Source organism: Myripristis murdjan, chromosome 23, assembly GCF_902150065.1.
Source record: "Myripristis murdjan chromosome 23, fMyrMur1.1, whole genome shotgun sequence".
NCBI classification, from domain to species: Eukaryota; Metazoa; Chordata; class Actinopteri; order Holocentriformes; family Holocentridae; genus Myripristis; species Myripristis murdjan.
This window is the reverse complement of record NC_044002.1, coordinates 7,696,710-7,712,366: the sequence shown is the minus strand read 5'-3', so window position 1 is coordinate 7,712,366 and position 15,657 is coordinate 7,696,710. Positions and strand designations below refer to the sequence as shown.

At 41.6% G+C, this 15,657-nt stretch overlaps 2 protein-coding genes across 4 annotated transcripts; one reads left to right on the top strand and one right to left on the bottom strand.

Annotated features, from left to right (window-relative positions):
* Positions 1 to 676: 676 nt before the first annotated feature.
* Positions 677 to 2,608, bottom strand: rhno1 (RAD9-HUS1-RAD1 interacting nuclear orphan 1). The gene is made up of 3 exons (XM_030045400.1): positions 2,463 to 2,608; positions 2,086 to 2,273; positions 677 to 1,517 (listed from the first exon to the last, which is right to left on the bottom strand). The coding sequence occupies exons 2-3, from the start codon at positions 2,248 to 2,250 to the stop codon at positions 765 to 767; spliced, it is 918 nt and encodes a 305-aa protein (XP_029901260.1). The 5' UTR covers positions 2,251 to 2,273; positions 2,463 to 2,608; the 3' UTR covers positions 677 to 764.
* A 107-nt stretch (positions 2,609 to 2,715) lies between these two features.
* foxm1 (forkhead box M1) lies at positions 2,716 to 10,551 on the top strand. Of its 3 annotated transcripts, none has more exons than XM_030046364.1 (9): positions 2,716 to 2,871; positions 3,902 to 4,393; positions 4,553 to 4,701; positions 5,338 to 5,532; positions 5,680 to 5,808; positions 6,465 to 6,524; positions 7,185 to 7,230; positions 7,413 to 7,591; positions 7,935 to 10,551. In XM_030046364.1, the coding sequence occupies exons 2-9, from the start codon at positions 3,946 to 3,948 to the stop codon at positions 8,757 to 8,759; spliced, it is 2,031 nt and encodes a 676-aa protein (XP_029902224.1). In that variant the 5' UTR covers positions 2,716 to 2,871; positions 3,902 to 3,945; the 3' UTR covers positions 8,760 to 10,551. The 3 variants fall into 3 exon arrangements, with proteins under 3 accessions (XP_029902224.1, XP_029902222.1, XP_029902223.1); XM_030046362.1 differs by having other exon boundaries at positions 7,182 to 7,230; XM_030046363.1 differs by lacking the exon at positions 2,716 to 2,871 and adding an exon at positions 2,965 to 3,811 and having other exon boundaries at positions 7,182 to 7,230.
* The last annotated feature ends 5,106 nt before the right edge of the window (positions 10,552 to 15,657 follow it).

Here is a 15,657-nt window from a genome sequence, read left to right as displayed (position 1 = left end):
GGAGGGAGGGAGAGAGAGAGAGAGAGAGAGAGAGAGAGAGAGAGATCATTATATTATTATTGTCATTATTGTTATTACAATTATTTCCTGAATACTTTGATTGTGATACCAGTTGCAGTGTGTGGTCACACCTTTTGTTGACACAATTTGAAGAACATGAAATGCATGGGCACAAGAATAATAGCAATAATAGGCTGGAGTTGTTTCAGGTTAGGATTTGATTTGATGATTTTCTTTGACATAATATTTATATGATAATGTACAGCTTAACATCATAAATTCTGTGACAACAGAATACCATGCATTTTAATCTGCGTGAAACACATTCCCCTGTATGAAAAAAGCCTGGCATTTGGATACTGTGGCTGTTAAATGGCACTTTCTTATTTGATTATTTTTATTTGACTGCTTATGCAGCCCTAATCCTGGAGCATAAATAGATTTGACAACCACCGTGACATGCAGAGCACTGTGTGCAGAGAGGGTGGTGTGAGACTAATTTCATAACACCCTTGGTTTACTATTGTAAGGTTAAATCAACTTAAACGGACGTAAACAACTCAATGAACTGAAATGTGGCCTGTGCTTCAGAATGCAGCAGTTCCCTGCAGCGCATCAGGGCCATGCTGCGGTCTGTCTGAATAAAAATAAGTTGAGAAAAAATTATCATCGTAGCATTGCTCCAGAGAATGAGGAATTTATGCCCGGTGGGTGACGCCGTTGACCTGGATTTCTTTTTTTTTTTTTACAGATCCTCCATATTATCAACTGTGAATCAGTACATCTGAATCAGAGAGATAACCTTTCTCCTTCAGCATCATCATCAAAGCTCTCCTCCTCCTCCATGTCACCTTTAGCCCATAGTCCCTCTCCGGAGTGTCTGCCACCAAAACGTCAGCTGTCTGATCATGTGGTGGTGTGGATGCCTGACATGGGGGTAACAGCAAGTGGGGAAAAGGGAAAGAGGAGGGACAAACACTCCCTTCCTGTGGTACTTCTGGAGTGTCCACATCGGGTGGTGTGAGGACACTGCTTACATTGGGGGTGCGGAGCTCTGTGAGGGGAGGCGTCAAAGCAGAGGGTGCTGGGATTATGCATGTCCCTGTCACACCGATGGATGGAGCGCCAAGCGCATCCAAACGCCTGCTGGAGGATGCAGTACCATCAGAGTCCCCCACATTCCTTTTTCTGGCCAAGGATGACTGTCTCTTTGGTGTGTCTACATACTGTGCACTCGTGTGAGAAATTGTGCTATTGATTTGGCACGATCCCTGCGGTTGATCTGCCGGGCCAGCCAAAGCAGCAGATGCTGTAGTTTTCTTTCCACGTGTTTGTTTAGCTTGGAGAGATTGGTCCCTTGTCCTCCTCTCAAATGACAATTGTGGGAACTTGCAGGCAGTGCTTTTCCTGGACAACTGGCTGAATCTGTCGAGCACGCTGGTCGTAGACTGGCATGTCCTCCTCCCTCGTCTCACTGGAGCTGCAGCTACGGCCAGCTGGTCAAACTGTGGGCTCACCTGAAAAGGGAACGAGTGACTAGTAGTAAATGAGACAATGGTTATGACAATACTCAGTGCGTCAAAGCTCTTGTGGGAATTATGTTTTTCCCTCCCCAGTGTCAAATCAGTGGTTTTCACACTACTACAAGTATGGTTATGTTCGGTCATGGCCTTAAAGCAGAAATTTTTCAATGATTTTAATATAAATGGCATGTTATCGTTCCCCAGTGTCATCCAAAACAACTAAAACACATTTTTGGAAAATGTTGATATTTCTTATGTTTTATACACCTAGACAAAAAAACTATAGGGTCAAACAGACCTCAAAGAAACTGATGCAAACGAAAAGTGTACAGGACACTGAAAACATATCCTCATGTCAATTTTATGTTTATCCACTTGTCCTCATTAAATTAGGAAAAATCATAAAATATGAAGCAAACTAATATCTTAAAATCATATATTTAGAGGAGCTGAATGAAGAGGGTCAAATATACTAGGAGGGGTAAAAGTAGAGTAAAGTGGTTCTTATGACGTAGAAGAGGGGTGAAAAAGAAGTTGATCAAGTCAGAGTAAAACGTATTACCCAAGAATTACAAGCTGATCTATTAGGGGACTGCCCCTCTCCTATAAATGATTTGGGATTGACTGCTGCTCGGACTTCAGGCAAATCTTGTAGTCTGGATCCACCCAGTGGCGCTTCCCGGAACTGCAGAGGACGCTTCAGTGTCGTTTTCTTTTTACGGGGCATTGGTAGAAATCATGACTGAGGATCTAAAAGAGCAGTAGACGGGGGGAAAAAAGCAGGTAATTCATATCCCAGACTATTTTCCAGTCAGCTGTCATCTGTGTCTTACGATAAGAGCCGACATGGCAAGGGCAGTCAGGTGTACAGATAAGTTACCACGCATCTTGTGACGGTATTCGCAAGTATAGCTGATATTTCCCTGATATTACACTCACCTTAATGTGCGTACTTCACGTCACCCCGCAATAAACAACAAAGCATTACTACCCGTTGTACAAATCCAAAAGACAAATACGGAATACGATTTGTTTTCCGTCTTTTGGTGCTGTTATTCTTATTTCCCGGTTCCCATTATCGTGGTCTCCCATTGGTCCCATTGTGACCTTTTCTCCAGCTTCCATTGGTTGAATTTTTTAACCATGTGACCGAAATGCCGGAGGTAACACCCACAGCGCCAAAATTCAAAAACGTCTCAGTCGATTCAACACAGCTGTACATTACACTAAGTGACAGAAATGATGCACGCCATGGATATTTCGCTTTTAAAACGGATATGAAACAAGTGTTTGAACTACTGGCAAGACTTCACCCGAGCGGAATTGCTTGGAATACTATAATATGAAGGTTTGGCTCGATTTGCTGTTAGATAACCAGCTAGCTAGCCTAGCTTAGCTTCCTACCTAACCAACGAGCCAGATAGACGGCTAATGGCTAACAAACGTCTTGTTAGTTTAAGAGGAATCCTGACAGAGACAGTCAGATGCCGTTTTAACTGTCTTTACAAATAATGAGTGTCTTTCATGACAATGTGCCGTTGAAAAATTGAAGTGAACGAACCCGGTGCCTGTCACTGGCGTGTATGGCAAAGCTTCAAACCGAGCTCGACAGCTAGTTGAAATACCTGTCAGTTCACTGTTCCGTAATGTCTTGGCAAACGTGCGTAGCATTTACCTTGTAGAGTGCAACAAATTATCATTCAGCCGAAGCCACTTCAATTCATACATCAAGCAACAAGTTATTTTTAATAAAGTTTCAATGTAGCTAACGCAGCGCTTTTCCTCGGTGGTGGCGAGCAGTGAAAGAACTATGAAATTTTAGTTTGCACTGAGATGCGGAGATGCTTGGTGGATTATCTACGTGCCGACTTAACCTGAATGCAAACAGCGGGTGAAGGGAAGTACATTTATTTAAGAGAGGTCGCGATGTTCTGGATCAAACTTCTGTTCTAGACCTCGAGCACCGAGTCGCTAGGGAACATTGCCAGATGACATTTGAAAGCAAGGCTGCCGAGCTCAACAGCAACTAACAAACCTGCTCGACTGTCACACAGCTAACCTGAAGTTGAGGTTCATGTCGTGTTAGTATGTTACCCGTCTGATCTGTGTTTTGTATCTTGATTTTTAACTTGGTTTTTAACGGTAATCTGCATTGATTTCTACGTGCTTTTTGCGTTGATTTGCGTACGTTAAGCGAGTGAAAGAGCACAAGAACGTTTTTTTGAATCCAAACTGATTTTATCGACCGATAGCCTCATCCTTTCTGTCCAGTAAACCCTAACTTACAGGTAACATTGTATAACACTGGCTGGATCTTTTCACTGTTTAGCTGTTTTTTTTTTAGAGTCATTCATGTTGTATTTTGTGTTGTTGTGTAGAAAACCAGTGGACGCAAAGGGGAATCTTATGTGATTTGATCACCATGAGACGGAGCCCAAGGAGACCTCTGATCCTCAAAAGGAGAAAGTTGCCATTTCAGCAAGATGATCCACCAGCAGCTTCCAAACAGGATGAACCCAGCGGATCAACACTCAAGGAAACTTGCAAATCACCCACCAGCCAGTGCTTCCATGAAGGCATTCGCATCATGGATCACCCCACCATGGTTGACACACAATTGGTTGTCATCCCCAAAACAGCAGATCTTCAAAGTGTTATCGGGGCCCTCACTGCCAAAGGAAAGGAGTGTGGTCCCCATGGACCAAACAAGTTTATCCTTCTCAGCGGGAGTGGTAACCTAGACAATGGGTCTTTTTGTCAACCAAGCTTTGAAGAAGACATCTCAGCAAGGAGTGGTATGGAGCAACCAGAGACACCAGAAACTATGCAGAACCTCACAGATACTGAGCCCTTCACTGGAATTAAGCCATGTATGAAAATATATGATTGTTTTTTCACCCCCTTAACTACTTGTGTATTTTGATTGTTAGCAGACAACTTTTTTTTTATAGCACTAGACTGAGAAGCTCTCCATACTCATTCATTCTTTAAAGTATTATCACTAATTTATTTTCTTGTCTTTTTATTAGCGAATAAGGAACTTGATTGCAGCCCTCTAGATGACAGCCTTACCAATATGCAGTGGCTGGGCAGAATGAACACATATAGCCTTGAGCTAGATTCTGCCAAGAGCACTACAAGCAAGGAGAACCGCAGTCCCTGCCAGCAGGCCCTGCAGGTTAGCCATTTGTTCTTGTCACCTTCCTTTGATTGTGGCTGTCGGTGTGAAAACAGGCTTGTGTTGAGGGATCATGAAATGCGATGAGGCATGTCCCCTCAACATCCCCTTTATCCAGTCTGTGTCTTTAGAATGGCACCCCAACATGATTTACAGTGAACACCAGATTTTTTTTCATTATCCATAAATCTGTTGATTATTTTTCGATTTGTTGTTTGGTCTTGAAAATGGTGAAATTATTGATCAGAATTTCCCACAGCCCAAGGTGTTGTCCTCAAATGTCTTACAACTATAGCATTTTCTCTGATCACTTCCTTATTCAACTTTAAAATGAAACAATCACTGAATTCCAATAGAATTCTCTATTATCTGGATGTTACTTCTTGTCTAGAAAAGTAGAATACAGCCAAATCTGAATAAGAAAATCAGACTAAAACATCATAATCAGTTTCACATAGGAATATCAGTGTATATCTTGTAGTCTTTGTGGCACCAAACAAATGTGTTCACTTGATCACCATCAGGCCACACTGGTTATCGAAGGCTGGTTACTGGTTGATGTATTTGTAAACAGTTTGATCTAGTCTACAAATGTTCATTTATGCCTCTGTTTCTTTTTCCTCTTTTGCTCCAAAGGCACACAATGCACAAAAGCAGGCAGACACAGTTCACACACAACCCAGGTCAGAAAGGCCACCATACTCCTACATGGCCATGATCCAGTTTGCCATCAACAGCAGCAAGAGCAGGAAGATGACGCTGAAAGAGATTTATACGTGGATCGAGGACCACTTCCCTTACTTCCGAGAGGTGGCCAAGCCAGGCTGGAAGGTATACAGGAGCTGCAAAAGAACTAAGTTACAGCTGTGCTCACACTGACTATAGCAGCTTTAAATCAACCCCTTGTCTTAGTGCCTTTGAGTGCCTTTGAGTGCCGTGCGTTTACCTTTAAAATGTATTGTTCATTTATCATGGCAGAATTCCATCCGCCACAACCTCTCTCTGCATGACATGTTCACCCGCGAGATGACCCCCGACGGCAAGCTCTCATACTGGACCATCCGGCCCGAGGCTAATCGATGCCTCACTCTCGATCAGGTATACAAGGTGAGCACGACGGAACTGTTTTACCACTTGTGTGTGTGTGTGTGTGTGTGTGTGTGTGTGTTTTATATATGTGTGTGTGTGTGTGTGTGTTTTATATGTGTGTGTGTTTGTGTGTGTGTGTGTGTGTGTGTGTGTGTGTAATTAAGCATTCACCGCTTGTCTGTGAGTATTTCTTACTCTAAAGTGATTACATGTGTGTTAAGTTTTGTTCTCATTGTTATTTCAGTAGAAAGTTTTAGTGTTCCATGAGAGACTTGTCAACATGGCCAAGAAAATTCTGGGAAAAGTCACAGAGTACTTGAATTTTTTTTTTTTTTTTTTTTTTTGTGGGCATGAAGATGGTCAGGCTGAAAGATTTTGAAAATAGCACCCTTGGGGTACTTTAGCTCCCTCAAAATCTTGTTATTGGTATCAGCCTTAAAAAAAAATTAGTCAAGCTTTTGCTTGAACAATGTATCACTTCTTTGAATACAGCTTTTCTCATATAAATAAAGGATTATGTCTTCATACTGTATATCATTTCCAGATAATCAACCGGCTTTTATATGCCTGATGAATTTGGCATTTGGTGTGCCTACACATTACATTTTGGTACTTTTTTCTTGCAATCTGTCTTTATGGTTTTCTCCCTTCTCATTCCACGACCCTCTCTCCAGCCTGGCTGTGATCCATCTTCCGCTCCCATTCCAGTGCCAATGATGTTATTTCCCCACCAAGTAAGATGGTTTTACCATTCTTTCATTTTCATCTGGAGCAGTGTGCAACTCTGCGGTCAGGCAGGACTGAGGAGAAAGCAGAAACAGGACAGGAAAACCAGAAGATTCACTCTTTTGCTTGCCAGGTTCTAACTAGATTCTTTTACCCTTCAACTCAGAGAGTGCAGCCACTGCTGGACGGAAAGTCTAGCTCTTTAACACAACTGAAGGTGAATCTTTTATTACAGGGGAGCGTGATTTGTGATTCACGGAAGAAGAGAGAGGCTTGTGTTACACTGAAGGACTTTAATGAGTCAATTTTGTTTTCTTTTGGTGGGAAGATCCACTTTTGGAGCCTATGTTCCTAAAAGAATAAATTCATACTAACTAGAAACAGAAGTGATTGTCTGCATCTTGAGGTTCAAAGTGGTAATTGGTGTTTTGGACTGTTTTATGCTGCAAAATGTTTTGCCTTTACTCTTCAACTTTTCAACTATTGCTGTATAGAGCAGAAACACTACTGCCACTACTTTATAAACAAAAGAGCAAGTTTGTGCTGTTTTTGCAGGGTGTCAGTAGCTGTACTCAGTAGAGAGAAGCGTGATAAGGCTTTTAATGCAGGCGATTACATAAACAGATGACATCATTTCAAGTAATTAAATCATTTTTTTTTCTCAGCAGCAGAAGAGATTGGTTTCTGATGCAAAGAAAACACCAAGTGGCTCAGGTGAGTTAAGAAACAATATGTCTTAAATAGCATAGGTGAATCATGATGGGGGAGGGGCTTAACAATAGTGGCGAGATAGCAGAAGTCTTGTGGACTTTCTCTCTTTTTAAAATGAAAGCTGTGAAGATGCCCTGTTGTGAGTTTATTGTTTTTTATTCCTTGTCCTTCCTCTTTATGTTCAGAGAGAAAGATGAAACCCCTTCTCCCTCGCACCGATTCCTACTTGGTCCCTATCCATCTCCCTGTTACCCCCTCTGTCTACCTGCCGTCTTCCTCCTCATCGGCCCAGTTTCCACCCTCTGGCTCTCAGCAGAAACAGAACACCTCACGTGGAATCAAACGAGTCCGGATTGCACCTAAGGTAGAGACTTTCTTGTATTGCAGAGCTCCTATATTTGGAAAGCTAAGCATCACTAGCTACTGAGACATTGACCGACAATTGAATATTACCTGATGCACTAAAGAGATGTGCAGCCATGTAGATTACATTTTGGCTAACAATGTTTGATTAGATACCTGAAAATGCCATGAAGGTCAGCAATATGATTGGCTCATTTGGATTTGTAAATGTGCTGTATGGTTGGGTGGAGTATAAGAGAAACTTCCAACATTTATAGTAGAATACCAACATTATGTGATTGCATGCAAGTGTCAAGGGAAGAGATGCTGCTAAAACTAAACGTGCATGATTTTATGTCTGACAGGTGACGCACAGTGATGCCCCAGCTTTGGTGCTGCACCCTCCTACCAATGAGGAGCTCAAGGAACAGGTGAAGGAGGAGCAGGTATGTGTTCCAATAAAATCAGAGACTCCTCGAACGCCACTGAGGAGAGAAGCCAGCAGTTCACGGCGTAAACAACGCCTGGTTCACCCTTCACATGAGGAGCCTGTCCTCCTCTTCCCCGAGAGTCCTTTCTTTGACTCGGGTGTAGTCTCCGACGCTTCAACTTTTCAGGACATACGGGATGCTGAGTTGGACCACCAGCACCAGCAGTGCAGCCCTGGCCAGGAGTACTCTTTCAAGACTCCGATCAAAAGCAGCAGCCACCTGACATCCTCCACACCCAGCAAGCCCCCCACTAATATATTGCCTGAGACCTGGAAACTGACCCCTCTGGGCAAAGGGACCCAAGCTGTGCTGGACTTCAGCCCCATTCGCACCCCTGGCGTTTCCACTCTCACCCCCCAGCGCCATGACTACACCACCTTCAGCTTCAATAGCACTCCCTTCAAAGAACTTCCTCTGTTTAGCTCGCCTAGAGAGCTGCTCACATCCAGTCGCTCCAGGTCAGCAGGGCCCACAGACTCTCCCACCGCCGAGCACCTCCAAGGCAGCTGCTCCGCAGAGCTGCTCCAGGCGGGAGGCAACACACCACAAAATCGCTCCCTCACCGAGGGCCTGGTCCTGGATACCATGAATGACAGCCTGAGCAAGATCCTAGTGGATATTAGCTTCACTGGCCTGGATGAGGAAGACCTGGGCATGGCTAATATAAGCTGGTCAGAGTTCATCCCTCAGTTCAATTAGCTTAGAGTCTAAATCACTTGAGCAATATTTGATTTACAGTAAACATAAATATGATGGAAAACCATATCCAGAAGACAGCAAAGCAGCAGCAAACTCCACTGGTCTTTGGACAAAAACTTTAAATATATACAAAAAATATTCTGTGGTATGTGGGAGAATGAGTTCCAAATGAAAAGCTCGAGCAACTAGATAGAGAGCAGTATCCATGAAGGTAATCCACACTGTTAACTAATGTAAAAGTTAAAGCTTTTTAAGCAGGTGATTTGGAGATAAATACATTGTTCATAACATCAAGGAGCTGATTTGCTGATTTTTTTTGGAAAGGCTTGTTTCCCTCTGCTTCGCTGTATTCTGAATAGTGTTTCCCGCCTGGAGTATGACAGAAAATCCATATGGCGGCCATGGCAATAAAGCAAATTCTCTTCCAAGGATAGCTCAATTTTAGCTATTAAGTCAAACCTACCAAGCTGCTCACTTGTCTCTTAGTGTCATATCTTTGGGATTTTGTTTTCCACTTCTCATTTTTGTTTTTCTTTACTTCACTTACTGTATTTCCTTGGTCTTCAAACCATTTTCTATCAGTAAACCTCTTTACACTTACACAAGCTTAACACAAGCTTACACGGGCTTTTAACATTTTAGCCAAGTTGTTGCATCCCTCTAATTTTGAAGGAATTGCTAGAAAAGATAAATAATTCTATGTATATGTATGTTGATTTGCACATTTCTAATGTATATATTTAGCTTTTAAAGATGTAAATGGAAAGAATATATGATCTAGTCCTTCAGTGAGATACTACCATGCCAAAATAGAAGAGGTCATTTGGTTCACGCAGCCTCCTGGAAGTGACTAGATATACTTGTAGTTTGACATGCAGGATTTCTCAGCAATAAACAATGACAGCATAAACAAATAGCACTAACAGCAATAGCATTGTCCAGGTCCACAAATTGTATAGCTCACTTGACTTTATAAATCCAGGCAAAACGTGTTTGATCATTATGCCATCACCAGCTTAAAGGCACTTCGTACCTATATTTAGGGACATTTTGCATGCAGTGACTTTTACATTTTAAGTTCACTTTTGGAACAACTGAATATTTTGTAAGTCATCTATGTAGCACAGATTGTAGGCCTACAAGTAGGTGTGATGTGATGTTTGTTCTTATGTGCTCTGCTACTCTGTAGATAATCTATTTCAATAAAACTATTGCTATTTTATAAGAGTGGAGTGGAATTGGGGCAAATCGTTTCTATTGATTCCAAGCACAGCAGTTTGTTGCAGCACTGTGTTTGGAAGACAGGAATAGAGCATAGCCTGAAGATTGTACCTGTTAAAAACACAATATAATGTATGGCTTTGATTATTCCTTCAGGTTTCTTGGCATGTGTGTTGCCTGTGAGTGGTTTTACATTGTAGTGTTGACCAGTATGTAGTGTGTATGACAGTGAAAGAGTATGTTGTTGAAACTGTTTGGATTTCATTCCTGGTAAACAGTTTTCCTAATATGTGCCTTTTTTCTGTTTAAAATTGGTGTTTCTGTAACAGTATATTTAAAAAAGAAAGCATGTAGGGGTTTTATCCAGCTATGTTTTCAGTCATAATTACACTTTGCTCAATGTTCAGCTTAATCAGTGTATTTACACAATAACATGCCATTTAAACAGCCTGACACAAGCTAAAACTACACAAACGGCTAGACATTGCAACTTTGTAGTCTTCATCACAACAACTGCACATCAAGGCCAGCTATTTGTATTCTTTATTTGAATAAAGGCTGAAAAATCCTTTTTAAATTGTCTCTTGTTGAGAAAAATATTTATTGTTTCATACAGCGATATGCACTTATATAGCCTAGTCAATTTACAGTCATTGTCAGATTCTTGGGGGCTGGCACCTATCAAAACCGATTTGCCAAAAACTCTCCTGTTTGGCCCAGTTTATTAATCAAAATATACAAATAGTCCAGTCATTGTATGGAAAAACCTAGGACAAATTGCAAGAGAAGCAAATACAACTGATTTTGGATCCTCAGTATGTTCTGAGACAGGGGAAAAAAGTCCCAAGGAATCCCATTGGTGTAAAGTTTTGAAAATCACCTATGTATGACCATATAATACCAAAAAACATGCTTTCTAACACACAGGTGAAAGGGGTTCAAAATTTTACTTTCAGATATCACTAAGGTGTATATTTGCTGGAGTGTAGCAGATGGTATGTAGGCATGTAACAAACCATGTCCTCAATGGCTCATAGTGTAAGCATCTGCAGCTGAAGTTACACAGAGCCTGAATTCAAGTCCTCCTTGTGGACACTGTCAATTTTATCTGATCATCTTACAGCCTAGGGCATCCTTGACTTTGTCTCTCCACAGAACTTTATGATGAATTTCAGAATTCTGTTCAATAAGCATCAAAGCTCAATTTGTTCTCAACGATTGTCTGCTTTGCTGTAACATCCGGCCCAGTTACACTGCTAAACTGTCTTTATCCTCTTTATAAGTCATTAGTCTGATAATTCTACCAACAGCACAGGGGCTGTTTCCAGGACATTTCTAAAAGTGGGATGTCAGTATCGTGAAACCCATCTATCCACACTCCATTAAATGGCTGGTTAAGGTGTATATTTGCTGGAGTGTAGCAGATGGTATCCAGACAGACAGGATGAGAGTGAGCACAATGTCCTCAGTATGTCTGGACCTCCTGTTGAGCCACTTCCAGCAGGATCTGCAGCTGCCTGCTGCAGTGGTCTGGGGATGTGGAGGAGAGGCAGAGTCGTCAAAGAGTCCAAGCTGCTTCCATCTTCACAGTCTAAACAGCACATCTCTCAGCAACCATGTCTACGCTCTACAAGTGACTAATGTCCTTCTTAAGGTACAAAAAAACATTATAGCTGCTGTGCAGCGATGGGTCGGGTCCAGGCATTTTTAGGCAATTCTAAGCAACAAGCAGAAGAATATGAACTCAAATACAAACTGAACTGATTGACACACCTGGTAAGAAAGGGGCAGGACACAGGCCTGGAGGGGACAGATGATTGGCCGAAACACAACAAAGACATGCAACACTGGGGCGTGGCTAATGAGACAATGCAGGGCAGGTGTGAGGACAAACAATCTGACAAGACTATGGAGGAACAATTGGGACAAAATGAACACAGCAGACTAAAATACAATAAACAGTATAGCTGCTGCGCAGCAATGGTCAGGGCCAGGCAATTTTAGGCAATTCTGGACAAGTAGAGAACAGGAAGATGAAAAGAAAGGTGGCATTCTTATGTGCATTTTGTCATTTTGTGCATTTTTGTCAGTCATCAAGACAAAAATCTGACAATGATGATCTGGCATGGGACTGGACCTTTGTGCAAAGTTTGGTGAGTTTTGGCACATGGGAATGTTGCACAAGCTGAGGCTTGAACTCAAAATCTTCGACACTAAGGGCTGGCCTCTATCTCACTGAGCTAAAATTTCACATGTAGCTTCACAAACTGACTGAGCCAATCACTGATGTGCAGGGCAGCAGCCATCCATGCATGGAAAGGCAGATTTTTAACAGCTGTCAAAAATTTAGCAATTAAGACAAATCTGAAAATACACATATTGCATCTAGACAGCATGGAGATGTTGGTAATTTGTTTGTAACAATGATTGATTTGCTCCATAAGTGAAAAACGGATTAACTGATTAAATTTGCCATTTTTACATTGACTCCAATTATTCACATTAGAGCAAAATTCAAAATGCTATCAAAAATTTAAAAATCTGAGAAACAATGTTTGTGTAGGACAGTCTGAAGATGCTCCGTTAGCAAGTTTGGTGTCAATTGAGCAAAAATTGTGGGAGGAGATAGGTTTAAGAAGTTTTACAGTTTTTGAAAAAAAACAGAGTGAACTAATTTTTAATAAGTTTAAATCAACAAAAGTTTCTTCAGTATTGGGGCTACAGTTTGGTGAAAGTTTCAAAGCTGTAGCACGCATGGTTGATTTGTTATGAATTTTCAAAGTTTTGAACTTTAGGGGCTTGCTCTAGCGCCACCATCAGGACTATTGGCTTGAGTTTGCAGCTGAGGTAATCTGGCATGGGACTGGACCTTTGTGCAAAGTTTGGTGAGTTTTCATCCATGGGAAGTATGATTTCCTCGGAAAAAGAAAGAAAGAAAGAAGAAGAAGAATGGGAAATACAATAGTGTCCTGGCAGCTTAGGCTGCCCGGACCCTAATTATCCGAGTACGGTGAGTCCACTATGAGACATAATTCAAATAAATTTCTGATTAGTTATATTCTCGGTTGACTCACCAAAGATCTGTCTCCATTTACGGGGCAGACGGAAACGGTGGACAGTCAGGAAATAAACTGGGATGCCAGTCAGTGTGAGGGCACAGCTTCACCCTGTGTTCCATGGGTCCGAATACAGAGACAGGCCAACAATGAAGAAGCACACAACTGTGAAGATGACTGCGATAGCCAGGGGCACCTGGGTCACATCAAGCAAATAAAACAGGTCAATCAGTTTAGGGTAATCAATGATGAAAGTATGGCTGTAGTTGAACATGATAATGGCAGACATGGCAACCTTGAAAGGTCTGGGGTGGAGGGGAAAGCGATGGCGATGGATGAGCATCCCCAAGGTGGCCAGGGCAATGAAGAACCAACGAGTGAAGGAAGCAAAGTTGATGAGCTGGTAGATTATATCAGCAATGCTGTAGTGGAGGGTAAAGTCACCTTTTAACTATTTGCCCATACTTTCAGGCTAATCTAATTCCAAGTCCATGGGGTATCTGAAAAGGGTTTTTGAAGGCCAGTACAGAGCTTTAACCAGATGATGAGTGATGACATCACTCCTGTTTCTCTTTACATTGGCTCCCAGAATGTTTTAGAGGATTTTATGGTCTTACTGATTACCTTTAAGGCTCTTTATGGCTGCTCTCCCTGTTATATTTCTGACCTCTTAGTACCATGTACTGGTATGTATTTTGATGTCCTCAGGCAGACATCGTTTGTCTGTTCCAAAAAACTAAAGGAGACAGACCATTTGCTGTTTGGGCCCCGAGGCTCTGGAACAATCTGCCTGAGGAAATAAGGACAGCTGAGTCTGTAAGTCCCTTCTTCAAAACATGCTTTTTTGGAAAGCCATTCCTGATTTTACTTGAGTTTTAATTATCTTTGAACTATATTTTATTGTCTTTTATTGGTTTTTATACACCAAATTGTTTTGTATCTGTTTTAACTTAAAATCTTATAAGTTTATGACTTTTTTATTTAGCTTTTGTTTACTTAGTTATTTATTTTTTTGCTGCCGTTGAAAAGAACTTTGTAACATGGATTTTTCAAAAGTGGTCTATAAATAAAGATTATGGTGATGATTATCATCATTAGAAAGTCATTTACTGAAAAGCTCTTCATTTTGATATGATGGTGTTTGACCTGGAATTAGGAAGATATCAGGTGTGTGTGTGTGTGTGTGTGTGTGTGTGTGTGTGTGTGTGTGTGTGTGTGTGTGTGTGTGTGTGTTACTACATGTCATTATATAAGATAAACTACATTATGCAAATATTGAATATTGTATCAGCCAGTCAGCGTCATCCACAGTGCCATCTCATGCCACACTGCTGTACTGGAGGCTTTCCCACCCTGTCTGAGTAGCTATTTACAGCATAAAAACAGTCAAACACAGACATATTGAATGCCGTGCAAATATCAAGGATCAGCTTTCAGGCCAAACATTTATTTGAGAAATCAGCATTTCATTTCAATTCTAATGTCAAGGGTCTAAAACCATGACCTTCACTCAATAAATAAATGATGTTATAGGCCTTCGATATAAACACACAGTTACAAATCTTTCTGAGGCAGCAGAGGTAACTTGAAGCAGCAGCTCTCTTACCAAACGTGGAGAGGAGCCCACACAGGGCCCACACCAGCAGAGAGAGCCCCACGCTGCCACTGTTCATCAGGACACCCTTGGGTGCAATGAAGATCCCGCTGTCCATCACTGTACCGATGATGAAGGACACAGCAGGCAGCAGGCCTATCGTCCTGTGAAGCTGCACTGCCCCCTCTTCTGTCTTCTCCTTCATCTCATCCCCCTGTCTCTTCACCTTTGTCCTATTAATTGCTGTTGTACGTTCAACTCTGACACCTTCCTTAGGCAGAGAACTGACCACACAGTGCACTGAGATTACCTAATTCTGCTATAGTTTGAAGTATATATCTATACTTCACAATTCAGAATCAAAGTTTAATGCTTACCTCTTTTGTGAGAGGAATTCTTTGCACTTTTCACTTTCACTCTTTTCCTAAAAATCAGTAATCAGTGGTAGTCTTCTTTGTGCTCACTGTTATCTCTTCTGGACATACGTTTGCAGCAGCCCAGTCCAGTCTGCTCAGGCTCTGACTGCGGCGATGACGTAGAAGCGCTTGCTGAGACAGAGCTCCCCTATGCTGTACAGGTATAGCAGAAAGGGGCTGTGTAGGCCCACCAGAAGTGAATGATTCTGCGTTGTCATCATCAGATCTAAAAGAAAACTGTCATGTCACAGAGCCACTGCAGCTATAAATCAAGACAGAATTATTTCTTTAAATTAGTAAGCTCAGGATGTTATGTGCTCAGATCCACAAGTAACTTTGCCCTATCCTTCTCAACCTCAGGGTACAGATAAGTCAAACATTTGCAGCTGAACCTGGGCATGGCTAACAATAAGCCGGCCACAGCTCATCCTTCAGTTCAAATAGCTTGGAGTCTAATTCACATTTGCTTTCACTTGAGCAATATTTGATTTACAATAAACTTGGCATGGGAAATCTTATCAGTAGCAGTTAAAAAATGAAAACAAACTTAACTGGTCTTTGGACGAAAATTAGTAATACACAAAACAATTAATCTGTGGTATCTTTCAGAG